The sequence below is a fragment of the Haliotis rufescens genome, unplaced genomic scaffold, assembly GCF_023055435.1.
Source record: "Haliotis rufescens isolate VD_foot unplaced genomic scaffold, xgHalRufe1.0.p SCAF_1, whole genome shotgun sequence".
NCBI classification, from domain to species: Eukaryota; Metazoa; Mollusca; class Gastropoda; order Lepetellida; family Haliotidae; genus Haliotis; species Haliotis rufescens.
This window is the reverse complement of record NW_025963779.1, coordinates 77,466,259-77,481,634: the sequence shown is the minus strand read 5'-3', so window position 1 is coordinate 77,481,634 and position 15,376 is coordinate 77,466,259. Positions and strand designations below refer to the sequence as shown.

The 15,376-nt window shown below is 40.9% G+C and overlaps 1 protein-coding gene across 1 annotated transcript; it reads right to left on the bottom strand.

Moving 5' to 3' along the window:
* Positions 1-515: 515 nt before the first annotated feature.
* On the bottom strand, positions 516-15,077 carry LOC124147827. The gene is made up of 9 exons (XM_046518618.2): positions 15,004-15,077; positions 14,774-14,840; positions 11,268-11,390; positions 11,020-11,124; positions 10,345-10,530; positions 9,646-9,777; positions 6,779-6,889; positions 2,965-3,150; positions 516-1,198 (listed from the first exon to the last, which is right to left on the bottom strand). Exons 2-9 carry the CDS (start codon positions 14,829-14,831, stop codon positions 930-932), a joined length of 1,170 nt encoding a protein of 389 aa, XP_046374574.2. The 5' UTR covers positions 14,832-14,840; positions 15,004-15,077; the 3' UTR covers positions 516-929.
* Positions 15,078-15,376: the final 299 nt, after the last annotated feature.

The window sequence follows — 15,376 nt, the reverse complement described above, 5'->3', positions numbered from 1 at the left end:
ATACTCTAACTACAAATCACAAGTGTTCTGAATGGCACAGAAAAAACTTCGAGTGTTATATTATCGTATGAAAATGCATGTACAATGAATTACTAAAGGTGGTATTGATTATAAGATACTGGTGTCAGGGGAGGCCATGTGTTGACTCCATTGTGATTTTCTTTGAAAGATACTTGGACCATGGTTAGGTTAATATTACCTTGCTTTCATTTCCTAAACCACGCTGCAAGTTGGATGCTTGACATGAAAGAAAAATTTAAATGAGACATTTTTTTTTAATGTGATTCAAGGCTTACTCCTTTCCTAAATTGGCCTGGGTGGCACAGGTGGCACAGTCGTCTAAGGCGCTGCGATTCGCTGTGCAGAGTTGTGTCCCTTAGGCACGCCAGAAACCTATGATTGTGGGTTCAAATCCCGGTTCCCTTTGATTATGTTTCTAGGTTTGTCAGCACCATACCAGTGCTCGTGGGTTTCACCGAAGTGATAAACGTCTGAGACCTGCATCACTCCGGGCTTTCCTCTCACATTAAGCTGACACGCCGCGATATAACTGAAATACTGTTAAAAGCGGCATTAAACCCAACTCACTCACTCACTCACTCACTATATTGGCCTATTTTGGGTATTACTTCATAACAGAAATAGGGTTTCGCAGTAATGAAACTGTATATTTCACAAAGTAATAGTTTCCCTGTATTGTTTTTCAATTTTGAGTTGGATCCGTAAATTAAGTAATAAAAAGACCCGCTTTGTTTATCTTTTAATGCATAAAGGCCAATTACGTTTAAATTTATATTTAGCATAATGATTATTCTTATTTTTCTAGTGTTGTTAGGGGCCATTGGAGTTACAAGTCGCGATGAACTTTTACGTCACATGGCGTGCTAGGATCCTTTGACTCCAAATTCCGGAGTAATACAAAACTCACTTCAGTGCAATTTGGTCCAAATATAGCTTTCATTGATCAAGACACGCGGTGGCGTTGTGATTATGCTCAGGATGGTGCAGTTGTTCGTCTGCTCGTGGAAGGTTACGTGTGTGCACGTGGACACCAGACGACACTGATCCAGACAGTCCCGGAGGGTGAGTTCTGGTGAGTCAGTGAGGTATCCAAGAGTCAGGCCGCCGGTCGGAGTCTCCTTCAGGATGAAGGTAGTTGTGACGGAAGTGACGTCACTAGTGATTTTCGGTCTGAGGGCTGAAATAAAACCATAGACTGAAAACACGCGTTGGGTATATGTTGTTTAACTCCCCTATACATAATGCATCTCGTACACATGAAGAATAAACTATATACTACTGAACATTTGCTAAGGACCGGCATAGTCATATTTAGTCAAGGGTGTGGTCCTTAGCAAAATTATTATCTTATAAAGAAATGTAAAACATTAAAACTCCTATCCTGTATTTATTTTCTGGACACATTTGTGCTTGCTTATAAAGTGACGTATCCATATTCAAATACAGAAACCGAAAACAATGAGGAATATTACTTACAGTAATGCCAAAACATGCAAAGTGCACTTTTCAAGAAATGTTCATTATTTGATCACGAGGTTACAATCCGGGTAAGAATCAGGTGAGTGCGAGCGGTTATTTCTAGCAGTGACCTTGGTGAATAGCGTTTTTAATACTACATCTGCACGTGCCTTTCATTCAGTTCGTGCTGGCAATGTGCGTACGCTACACAAGCTGCTAAATATAGCAACTCGCCTTCATCTGACCATCCTCAGTCGGATTGTAATCACGTGATCAAAACTCCAAACTGATTTTTATCGCTGAGAAAAAGGACATTTCTTGAAAAGCGCGCTTTGAAATGTTTGTCATTACTGTAAGTAATATTTCTTATCGGCGGAATGAAATGTTTTTACTTTATAAGTGTTAGCAGGCATGCATCAATCTTCGTTAATGAATCATCGCGATATTTCTTGATTCTATTTCAAGTGTCGAGGACTATAGTTTGTAACTATCCCATGACAATAGTTATTCGGCTGCCTTTTAAATTGCTTACTCTGTTATATTAATAAAAACATGAACATATATATGACCCAATCTTTGCGACAATCTGGAGAAACAGGTCCCTATACCATTTGTTTATCAAGTGTTGGGAGTATTGACAAAAAGAGGTCAAGGTCATGTGTCGATTTTTTTACGAAGGGTAACATGGAAAGAAGAGTATTTATGGATGTCAACTTCTTTATTATGGGGAACACAACGTTTCGGAATATATGCTTCAGGTGAAGGTGGAAGTATATACTCCGAAACGTTGCGTTCCTCATAATAAAGAAGTTGACATGCATAAATTCTCTTCCTTGCGTGTATCACGTGTATTAAATGCCTTTCAAAGACTTGGTAGCATGGAAGTTCAGAATATGATCGATGGTAGTAAGGTGTGGTTCTGAACTATTTCCATTTGCTTACTTCCGGTTCTGTGTAAAGAGTCGTGGAGAGATATAGGTTTGTGATGTTGTGTGTTCTGGTGCTGGCTAAACTGTTGTTGTTTCTAAACAGCACACGTTACCATGGAAATAGCAAAAAGAAAATTAATTTTCCAACAAGCAAACAACTGAATATCTCCATGTGCACAATATTGTGAATTCATATTCATTGGAGTTTTAACAGAATCTCAACATTAATGGTCGCTCAGGACATATTGGGGCCACACAAATGCCAGAAAATAACATCACTAGATAGCCATCTTTGCACTTCGTGTTGGTTAAGTAACTAAAGTTGGGGTTAAGGAATTGATGCCTCACGGTTAAGGAACGAACACTTGGTCGTTAAAGAATTAAACTTGATTGTCAAGGATTTAGTACATGGCTGGAATTGATACCCACATCTTTCCTTTCGTTTGTACAAAATGTATACGTTCAAGAGAATACTAATACCAGAGGAATACAAATATGAGCGGAGGACCGGAAACACTGTCAAGTGGAAATTAAGTTGTAACATCTAAATACTCACGGGTGCAGAAAATCCTTAAGCGCCTTGAAAAAACCCACTGGCCAAACCTATTACAGCCCAGCGTCGGGTTCCCAGTGAGACTTTTGTAACCATGGCGACATTTGATTTCGATGACGTCCAAGTACTGAGTTCCGTTATGACTGGGGTATGTAAAGGGATAGTCGGGGGGAGGTCCACAAGAGGTAGCTGCAACCATAGAAGTCGGTATTGTTTTTGAATGCGTGCTTCTCCGAGATACATGTAGGCAATGCCTGTTCACCAGTTTCTCGAATGCTTGGTTACATAATCGGCGTAGTTTTTGTTTGCTTCTCTTGTTTAACGCCGCACTCAGCAATATTACAGCCATATGACGGCGGTCTGTAAATAATCGAGTCTGGACCAGACAATCCAGTGATTGACATCATGTGCATCGATCCACGCATTTGGGATACGTTGACATGCATCAACCAAGTCAGCGAGCCTGACCACCCGATCCCGTTAGTCGCCTCGTACGACAAGCATAGTCACCTTTAACGGCAGGTATGGGTTGCTGAAGACCTATTTTATCCCGGATCTGCACGGGTCTTATCGGCGTAGTAAAGAGAATGCCACCGTGCTACATGGATTTACGGATAACCAATCAGGAGAGACCGATTGATCGAATGTTGTTGTAAGTATTGAGTGCTTACATCCATCATAGACAGATAATCCGTAACACCTCGTGTCTTGTAAGCAGTTTCTAAATACCTCATGTTTCGGCCAATTGCGTAGATCGATGCTCATTATGTCAATCACTGGATTGTCTTGTCCAGACTCGATTATTTACAGACCTCTGTCACATAGCAGGAATATTGCTGAGTGTAGAGTTAAACAACAAACAAACGAAACAGCAAGCCATGTTCTTGCATACTGGTATAGGCGATTTAAACAAAATTCTAATGTTCATCCGAGGTGCGGTTTAACAATTTTATACTTTTTATCGTATAGAAACACAAAGCACATAACACTCCTATAATGGAAAAGTGGGGATATTGCTTTACCGCGAGAAATCGAGAAAGCGATAACAGACGAGAATGGGGTGTACATATCGCTTTCTCGACTTGTGTTGTCGCTTTCTCGTCTCGTGGTATCGCTTTCTCATCTCGTGGTATCGCTTTCTCATCTCGTGCTATCGCTTTCTCGACTCGTGTTATCGCTTTCTCCTCTCGTGGTATCGCTTTCTCGTCTCGCGTTATCGCTTTCTCGTCTCGCGTTATCGCTTTCTTGTCTAGCGTTATCGCTTTCTCGTCTAGCGTTATCGCTTTCTCGTTTCGTGTTATCGCTTTCTCGTCTCGCGTTATCGCATTCTCGTTATCGCATTCTCGTTTCGTGTTATCGCTTTCTCGTCTCGCGTTATCGCTTTATCACTTTCTCACGGCCATCATCATGAATACACTCGGCCGATAAGCGGTATTGTGGTGACGCGTGTCAAGCAATGAAATGAGGCCGTGTATAACTCATGGGAAGTCAAAGCAGCCCTATTCCGAACCTGAACTTTGTAGGAACACTACCATGGCCTGCCATAGAAGTAATGTGTAAAGCTGATGACCGCAACGCTGAGGCACATGCAGCACGAGAACCATTGCCATTCCAGCTATATGACGGAGGTCTGTAAATACTCGAGTCAGGACCAGACAATCCAGTGACTGACATCATACGCATCGATCTACGCAATATTTGGCATATAATAACATGCATCAACCAGGCTGGCGAGCCTCTCCACCCGATCCCTTTAGTCGCCTCTTACAACAAGCATAGACGCCTTTTACGGCAAGCATGGGTTGCTGAAGACCTATTCTACCCCGGATTTGTCTGATGTAATCTAAAAACCCATTTGTCAGAACACTTGCTGATTTCCCTCTCGCTGGACCCACAGTTTTGCTCGATTTCTCTTTTTCTGTGCTCGATTTTCTTGAAAAGAACTACTCGGCAGAGCGGTTGTGTGTATTCACGGGTAATAGAACAACGCCGTGTTTACAAACCCAGGAAGTATTGACGGTGGTCCTGCACCTTGACTATATGTTAGTCTATACGATGGCTCTGACGGGAAACTTTCGACTTTCAATGAACAAAATGCACAAAACAAGTTTCACCAATGCCACATCGGATGGCTACCACGACACATGTCATAGACAAGTAATTTATCCCCTTGATCCATGGTCATAAATCAACTGATCATACGCTTCCTCGTCTGGATGTCACGGTGAACCATTGGTCATAGACGTCAGAGAGAGTTATAGTGCTCCCATGATCCCATTGACAATGAGGTGTGCCTCTTACAGAAATAAGATTTAGTGAGTGGGTATTGCTTAATGCCGCATCAGCAGTTTTGCGGCTATTCGGTTTGTGAAGGGGGCTCGGTGGTAAATAAAACAGATACACGCTCACACCAAACAGGAACGCACATGCATTATTGGGGAACCTTGATGGGTTCGTTTATAATAGATCAACGGAAAGCAGCTAAATGTCCATACGTGACACAGGCTACTATAGTTTACATTAGTCGCTGATGTAGACACATGTCAAAGATCAAAGGTCACGACCATCAGACGTCAGTATCGTGTGTGCTCACCCTGGTAGAAAAGTACTGTCTGACATTTCCTGCCCATGGAAGCAATGAAGGTAGGAATCGACCTGGGGCGTGGTGGACAAAAACAGCCTGTAGCGTCAGTGCCATCTGTGTTATAGTCTTGGGCTGTGGTTGACGCTGTCGCAGCAATCTATCCAACTCGTCCGATAATGATTTTGCATATCTGGTGAGCAGCGCAAGGGAGTTAACTGACTTTCTTTCAAGTTTCCACGACTTTCAAAGTCAGCTAACTCCCTTTAGCCTTCAAAACGACACCTCGAACAGGCCGCCTGGATCGAAGACCTACTCTAGCGCGAATGCTGTAGAGCTTGTCTTGGTGGTTCTTTGCCGCACGAGACATGCCCGGATGTAGCGGTCCCTGGCTATGGTAGTAACGTGGTTTTCCGGAAAAGTTCTTTGGGAAAGTTACGTGGTGTTGATAACGGGTCCAGAGCCTCGTAATGGTGCTTGAGGATGAAACACCTTGGCTATGGCCGACCTGGATTCATCCGTTTTCAAGCAGATGGCTTTAGTTGTATCTGCATTACTCAGTCGCGACACGTGTTTGCTGTTGTGCAATTGCCAAGATAAGAAGACAACCCTACCCTTGTATAGGCCTCGTGTTCATGTTTCATGTGTAAACTGCGCACGTGAGATGGTCACGTGCTTTTGACGAATTTGCCTGTTAGTGATTTCTACCTTCAACTGCAACTGTTACAGTGGTGATATGTGTGGCCCACCAAATTGCAATGACCCCGTCAGCCTTATATCCTAAAGTTTTACAGTACAATCTTGAAATGTCCTCATATTCTAATATTTTACAATAAAAGCGATCAAACCCTTTCCATAATCAAAATATATCTCTACCAAAAGCAGCTCGGATATTTTAAGCAGGAATCAATAAGTGATGAAACTAGTGTTGTCGAAAAGGTAAACCTATACTGCCATACTAGCGGCATTCGTCACAAACACATGCAAAGGCAAATCAAGTGTTCACTTGGACAAACATGTAACATACTGTACACGTCAAACTATGGAATTGCTTAGGACATCATGTCAATGGGATGGGTTGTTTTCGGCTTCCTGTCTACCGGGTATTGGCGGATGTAGGGTTCTTTAACTGATAACATCACTGGGGTGGGTTAACAAGTAGCAGGCTTGTTTACCGTCGTTAAAATGTAGCAAATATTTACATTGCTAAAACTGACGAGTCATCATTCTACTTACTTGCCCGCTTCCAGCAGGTGTATGGGCAGGTGTTCCTTGTGATGGCGTCCGTCTCACACAGGCCTTTCCTGGCGTACTCCCCACACTGACAGTCGGTCTCGCCTGTCTCCACTAACACAACAGAAATGGAATGCACTTCAGTGGCACTTTTAGATACTTGTAATCTCATTGAAATCACATTTGAGTTCTACTTTTAGTGAGATTGAGATATTTGTGGCTCAGCATAATATATAATATACTCTTCAAATTTAAAGAAACGTAATACGGATATTTTGGCCATAAAAGAAAAATTAGCGGACCAAGAGGTGCAAAATGAAGAGGTTTAATGTGTTATAGTGTGAGTGACAAATTTCCCGGATCAAAATGATCACAACAAGGACATGCAAACCATTAGTCGGGAAACACGTACGATTCGGTAAAACGCACCCAGTGCATTAACAAAAGGTCCATGGAGCTGCACGTACTGCACATGCAGCCGGACTATGAACGGTATTAAAGTGCACTGTGTTTTATTGCCTGGCATCGGCGTCAATCGACCAGTGACAGTTCAACAACATGCCAAGATAAACAGGAGTGCAAAGAAACAACTTCATAGGCCGCTTGCAGGCAGGGAAATCCCGATCAGCTGTAGCCAGGGTTTTCCATGTAGCGCCCAGCACCAACACAAGGCTACGGGGTCGGTTTTAACAGCATGGGTCAACACGTGATCGGCCAAGGTCGGGACGAACCCCGAGTAAGCACCCCCGCCCAAGATCGCTACATCCGACTTCGCCACCGACGTGAAAGGACGACCACAGCCACCCCAACCGCATCCCAAATACCCGGACTACGCAGAATCTCCGACCAGACCGTCTTGCTCGTAAGAGCAGCAGGTCTACGAGCAAGACGTCCTGTTCGACGCGTCATATTGAGTCGACAACATCGTCAACAGAGACTGCATTGGTGTCTTCAACACAGGATATAGCATCAACTGCGATGGAGAGATTCAAGATTTCTCCTCCGTCGAGAGGATGGAAGAGCATGGGTCTACAGACGTCGGGGAGAACGTTACGCCGGAAACTGCGTACAGGAACTGGACAGGTTTGGTGGGGGTAGCGTTATGATGTAGGCGGCTATCTCTCATCATGGCAGGACAGGTTTGGTCCATATCCAGGGCAATCTTACGGCTCAACGATACATCAACGAAATTCTACTACCACACGTCCTCCCAACGGTGTATTCCAGCAGGACAACGTTCGACCGCATACAGCGCGGATCACAAGAGCCTGTCTACACAACAACAACGTTGATGTTCTCCCCTGGCCCTCCAGATCCCCGGATGTGAACCCGATAGAGCGCCTGTCGGATGAATTCAATAGACGGCTACGCCGACGTCAACCACAACCCCAGACGTTGCAGCAGTTGGCTTTTGCGTTGCAGGCCGAGTGGGCTACCATTCCCCATGATGTAATTCGCATACTCGACTCTTCCATGGACAGGAGATGTCAGGCCGCTATAGATTCCAACGGGGGACATACTCGTTATTGATGGTAGCTGACCTTCACCTTGGACTTTTCCTATGTACCGATAACTGAGATGACTACAATCACCAAGTGTTCTCTCCACAACAATTTTGCTTAATATCTTGTACGGTTCCTCGTATATATTTTTCCTACCTCACACAAATCTGGCTTTGCGTTTCTTTTTTTTAAGAGTATTATATAAATTCCTTACATTAGTTGATTGAAAATATTGGGAGACGCGGAATCATATAGGCGTTCATAATTATAGTCACATCAGCAATATGTAGGAACCTCGTCCAGACAGCGAAAGAAACGGGTTGACGATGTTTGACATGAAATAGTATCAATCAGATAAGGATTACAAGAAGCATGTATTAAAAACGTAAGTCATGGACATCGGAATCGAATTCGGATTAAACGAGACAGTTTTTAAAAAACGTAAGTCTTGGATATCGGAATTGGATTCGGAACAAAAGAGCCAGTATAAAAAAGTTACGTTAAATTTGAAATTGTCTTGCAACGGTTGACGTCGAATCATTCTCTTAATGTACTGTGAGCTAATGTTGCTTGATACTTAAGTCAGCTATATTCAAGCTTAAGTCAAAGCGATCTACAATGAATAGGAAAGACACATTAGATGTTGATAGCATGAGTAAGGATACGAGCTGTCATGATACGATATCACGCAACCAGCACAGTGTAACCATCCGCTGTTACTCGACTCTTTCATCAAATACTGGGGGCCACCGACAATGCATATTTCCGGTTTCCTGATTTTAGCTTTCGTTTATGGTATGCTGATGATAATACTCGTTTGTCTTCATTATATGTAACTATCATTCTTGTGGGTGTTAACTTTGTGAGTATATTTAAGCTTCGTTTTAGCCCTATTCTATGGAATACTAGAAGGGACATTGTCGCGTTGTCGCGCATTACAACACATTTTTTACACATTTTAGATTCGGCGACAATGCGACAACACGTCATATTTTAATCTTGGGGAACAACGGGACACTGCGACAATCTTCCTTGTTGGATGCCATACTATTCAGACACATCAACGTTGGCGGACCGCGGCAAAGGCAGATCCAGCATTTTTAAAAGGGAGGGGTCCAAAATATCAGAATCCTTTCATAGTTGTTGGGTTTGGGTTTTTTTAAAAGGAGGGGGGAGGGGAGGGGGTATGGGGCGTCCGGACATAATATTATTTCGCATGTACACATGTCAATACACACATGTGATAATACAAAGATAACGTTTCTTTAAAAAGTTTGGTTACATCTTTCCAGCGATTACTCATCCCTTTAGCACATGCCCCATTTTAATTGTCTCAATCCCCAATTCAAATAAGTGCAATGATCTTACTGTGACAGAGGGCGCCCACGTCGCATGTCCGGCCACAGTCTCCCCAGGACGAGGCTGGCCGGAAGACACATACATTGTACTGGTTGTTATATACGATACACCAGCGCCGCGTCATGCTGTCCTCGCAGACACCTGTGTAGGATGTAGAAGTATGAAAGACACTACTGACAAACCGATCTGATTTTTGGTAGAAGTGGCTTTGATCTGTACGACGCTCGATTCTTCTAGATTTCCGGCCCAGTTAATTTAATATCAAGTGTACTGACTATAATCGCGTGGTAAAGTTGACGACTGAATTCAGTGTGGTATATAATACTGTGCAATTAGCTATACGTTGACATCATTGCCTTTCAAGAAAGTGACCAAGAAGGTCACACTAAGCCCGCCTGCCCTAGGGTCACCGCTATGCAACGAGTCTGGCGCATGTAAATGGATATACCAAACACTTACGTGTACAAGGTGAGGTGTGTGTGTGTGTGCGTGTGTGTGTGTGTGTGTGTGTGTGTGTGTGTGTGTGTGTGTGTGTGTGTGTGTGTGTGTGTGTGTGTGTGTGTGTGTGTGTGTGTGTGTGTGTGTGTGTGTGTGTGTGTGTGTGTGTGTTACAAGTGCCATCTTTTAACGTCTTTTGGTATGACGCGGCCGGGGATCGAACCCCGGACCTTCCGCTCTCCGGGCGGACGCTCTACCTCTAGACCTCACGTGTACAAACTCCGTGCTGGTTCCCCACCCAAGTCCGGTTCTCCGTGCAGTACTGAGGCGCCTCTCCGCCGCTGTTCCCAGTACATCCCTGGCCGGTACAAATATGTTCCATCTGACCCAGGTAGGCGTTGCTTCTCACAAGTAACGTCGTGTTGTCCGGATCCGGCGGGATGGGGCATGCGAGATCTTAGAAAGCAATACAATAAAAACAGTGTACATTCATTTACAGAAGAGAAGCTGATTAGTGATGACCCTCTATTATATGGAGCATTGACAGTGTCATTTTCAATCCGATCCTCTTAAGCGCTCCCAATTAAACAGTGTGAATGTGCAAGGTATACAGATACTCGAACTTAAGTCGCCACGAAAGAAACCAGTTTCAACACAGTGCTCAAACCTATCCCGGGATTCACTTTCCAAACAATGCTTCAACGTACCTTTGAAGACAGTTTCAACACTGTGCATCAACTCAACCCGGAAGACAATTTCAACACTGTACATCAACTTAACTCGGAAGACAGTTTCAACATCAACTTTACCCGGGGGTCAGTTTTAACTCTGGCGTTCAACTTTACCCGTGAGTTAGGTACCAGTCAGTGCTACAACGTGTGCATTTTACTCTTACAGTCATAGTTTATATGTTTATAGGTTTATTTAAAGCTGTTTTCAACTCACTGTCAAGTTCCTCGCCACATGTATAAGAGCAGTTTTCTTTGTTCTCTTCGCATTTCTTAATGGATCGGTAGTATCTACACATAATGTCGGTGTCGCCTAGAGACGCTGAAAAGATATTTTTGACATCAGATTGACATTGTTAGACGTCTATTTATAATACTGTGTACCTGATCTGCGTCATATTGTACATTATGTTATAAACGTCCACGCCAACTCCTCACTCATATTGAATAAGGTTTACAACTCACGGTGACACAGCGCTGTTACATTGCAGGAGAGGGGACAATTTGCAAGGTATTTGTTCATTATTGACGACCAACATGCACCAGAAGCCGCAATATCGGGGCATCTTGGGTCATAGTCCACGCAACCTATAACATATGCAAGCAATCATAAACTTAATCATAACACGGAACATGAAACATACCACGCATCCTAAACCACAAACGTATAACAAAAACATACGATAAAAACATATCTAAACATTTCTAAAACATAAAAACGCATCCGAAAACATAAGCATACAATCTGAGAAGAAAAATGTAGCCTAAACATAAATACGCATACTTAACCAAACGGCCCGTGAAGATCCGGGGTAGAATAGGTCTTCAGCAACCCATGCTTGCCGTAAAAAGCGACTTTGCTTGTCGTAAAAGGCGACTAACGGGATCGGGTGGTCAGGCTCGCTGACTTTGTTGATGCATGTCATTGATCCCAATTGCGTGGATCGATGCTCATGATGTCAATCACTGGATTGTCTGGTCCAGACTCGATTATTTACAGACCGCCGTCATATAGCTGGAATATTACTGAGTGTGGCGTTAAACAACAAACAAACAAACAAACTTAACCAAACATACGTATCCTAAAACATAAAAACGCATCCCAAAACATAAAAACGCATCCTAAAACATAAGCATACAATCTAAGAATAAAAATGTAACTTCAACCTAAAATACAACCTAAGACAAAAACATGCAGCATAAGAGATACAAACGCATCCTAAAACATATACATACAACCTAAAACATAAACATGCAACATAAAAGATAAAAACGCATCCTAAAACATAAACATACAACCAAAGGCATAAACATGCAGCATAAAAGATAAATACGCATCCTAAAACATACAATTGCATCCTAAAACATAAACATAAAACATAAACATGCAGCATAAAAGAAAAAACGCATCCTAAAACATAAACATACAAACTAAGACATAAACATGCAGGATTGAACATGAAAACGCATCCTAAAACATAAACATACAACCTAAGACATAAACATGCAGCATAAAAGATAAAAACGCATCCTAAAACATATACATACAACCTAAGACATAAACATGCAGCATAAAAAATAAATACGCATCCTAAAACATATACATACAACCTAAGACATAAACATGCAGCATAAAAGATAAATACGCATCCTAAAACATAAAATTGCATCCTAAAACGTAAACATACAACCTAAAACATAAACATGCAGCATAAAAGAAAAAACGCATCCAAAAACATAAACATACAAACTAAGACATAAACATGCAGCATTGAACATAAAAACGCATCCTAAAACATAGGCATACAATCTAAGAATAAAAATGTAACTTCAACCTAAAATACAACCTAAGACAAAAACATGCAGCATACAAGATAAAAACGCATCCTAAAACATATACATACAACCTAAAACATAAACATGCAAAATAAAAGATAAAAACGCATCCTAAGCATAAACATACAACCAAAGGCATAAACATGCAGCAAAAAAGATAAATACGCATCCTAAAACATAAAATTGCATCCTAAAACATAAACATACAACATAAAACATAAACATGCAGCATAAAAGATAAAACGCATCCTAAAACATAAACATACAAACTAAGACATAAACATGCAACATAAAAGATAAAAACGCATCCTAAAACATAAACATATATATATATATATATTGTTTTTCACAAAAGTGTTAGGCCGTAGGCCTATTACACAGAACTATTTACAGAGAGAGGGAGAAAAAAGAATTACCACTATTTTACATGTACATCCATATCCATACGCATTCATACACATACACATGCATATATACAAATAAATATTTAGACTGTATGCAATGAACGAGGTCGAAAAGCTTTGTAAACGTAGACTGCTAGATTTCGTATGATTTTAAAGTTAGTGGATGACATAAGAGCATTAAATTTATTTTAGAAGGGGTTGTAAAATATTTAGGAGGAATATATTCAGCTCTTAAATCACTATAAGCATTGCATATAAGCACAAAATGATATTCGTCCTCAATAAAATTCTGGTTACAAATCAAACACAGTCTCTGTTCTCTAATTTCCTTAATATATCGACTGGTCTCAATTCGCAGCCGATGGGAGGAGCATCTCAACTGAGCAAACTTAACCAAACATACGTATCCTAAAACATAAAAACGCATCCCAAAACATAAAAACGCATCCTAAAACATAAGCATACAATCTAAGAATAAAAATGTAACTTAAACCTAAAATACAACCTAAGACAAAAACATGCAGCATAAAAGATAAAAACGCATCCTAAAACGTAAACATACAACCTAAGACATAAACATGCAGCATAAAAGATAAAAACGCATCCTAAAACATATACATACAAACTAAGACACAAACATGCAGAATTGAACATAAAAACGCATCCTAAACCATAAACATACAACCTAAAACATAAACATGCAGCATGAAAGATAAAAACGCATCCTAAAACATAAAATTGCATCCAAAAACATAAACATACAACCTAAGACAAAAACATGCAGCATAAGAGATACAAACGCATCCTAAAACATATACATACAACCTAAAACATAAACATGCAACATAAAAGATAAAAACGCATCCTAAAACATAAACATACAACCAAAGGCATAAACATGCAGCATAAAAGATAAATACGCATCCTAAAACATACAATTGCATCCTAAAACATAAACATACAACATAAAACATAAACATGCAGCATAAAAGAAAAAACGCATCCTAAAACATAAACATACAAACTAAGACATAAACATGCAGGATTGAACATGAAAACGCATCCTAAAACATAAACATACAACCTAAGACATAAACATGCAGCATAAAAGATAAAAACGCATCCTAAAACATAAACATACAACCTAAGACATAAACATGCATCCTAAAAGATAAAAACGCATCCTAAAACATATACATACAACCTAAGACATAAACATGCAACATAAAAGATAAAAACGCATCCTAAAACATATATTTACAACCTAAGACATAAACATGCAGCATAAAAGATAAATACGCATCCTAAAACATAAGCATACTACCTAAGACATAACCATGCAGCATAAAAGATAAAAACGGATCCTAAACCATAAAATTGAAACCTAAAACATAAAGATGCATTATAAAACATAAGCAGGCATTCTAGAACATAAGCATGCATCCTAAAACATCAAAACACAGCATGCAACCTAAAACATAAAAACGAATCCTAAAGTATAAACATGCAATATAAAACATAAAGATGCATCATAAAACATAAGCAGGCATTCTAAAACATAAACATGCATCCTAAAACATAAACACGCACTATAAACAGAAACGCTCTCATTCTAAGACATAAGCATGCAAACTAAAACATAGAAACTGTATCCTAAAACATAAACGTACAACATAACAACCAACATAAAAACTCACCAACTCAGCAATAGTGAGGTGCGTGTAATGTTACCTGGAGGGGTGGCGATGGTTGACGTGATAATTGCCGCTGTACAGAGGAGCGCCAACATTCTCACCACCTAGAAGGCAAACATAAGAATAAAGTAGACTGTGATGTGCTCAAGAGTCAACCTAGTTTCATAAGTACTGAAAGATAATCCGGGAACTTCTGTTACACAGTTTCAGCACGGCAAATGGAGCATGGGGTTGTACCTTCATTCACCTTATAAACGACGGTCTTACCTTAGTATCTCCCCCAACTAATAGCCAGCTAGCGCGGGGCCGGAGCAAGTTCAAATACCAACGTTTAACGTTAGAAATCGCGTCAGTGCTGATTATATTACCTGTTTATAATATCCTGATAGTACATGAAGCAAAACAAAAACAACTTGAATTATTTATAGCATGTATTTGTAACATTTCATCCCTTTGACAGAGGATGCGGACCACAAGTTGCAAGTCAGGGCGTGATGAAACTGGACTGGTGACAAACAACATATAAACATGGATGGCATCTTCTCGTCACACTCAACTGCCATCACACGACCTCGTGAACACATTCGGGATGAGGCCGTTTGTCCTGTTTGTATGGCGTGTTGACATCGCGACATGCGTG

Bases quoted from the DNA above. Each gene is read 5' to 3' on its own strand.
- LOC124147827 (XM_046518618.2), bottom strand. From the start codon at position 14,831: ATGTTGGCGCTCCTCTGTACAGCGGCAATTATCACGTCAACCATCGCC. The intron at 10,531-11,019 runs GTGAGTTGAAAA...TTGCTTTCTAAG, and splicing joins ATGTGGCGAGGAACTTGACA to ATCTCGCATGCCCCATCCCG. The intron at 9,778-10,344 runs GTGAGGTCTAGA...CATCCTACACAG, and splicing joins CCAGCACGGAGTTTGTACAC to GTGTCTGCGAGGACAGCATG.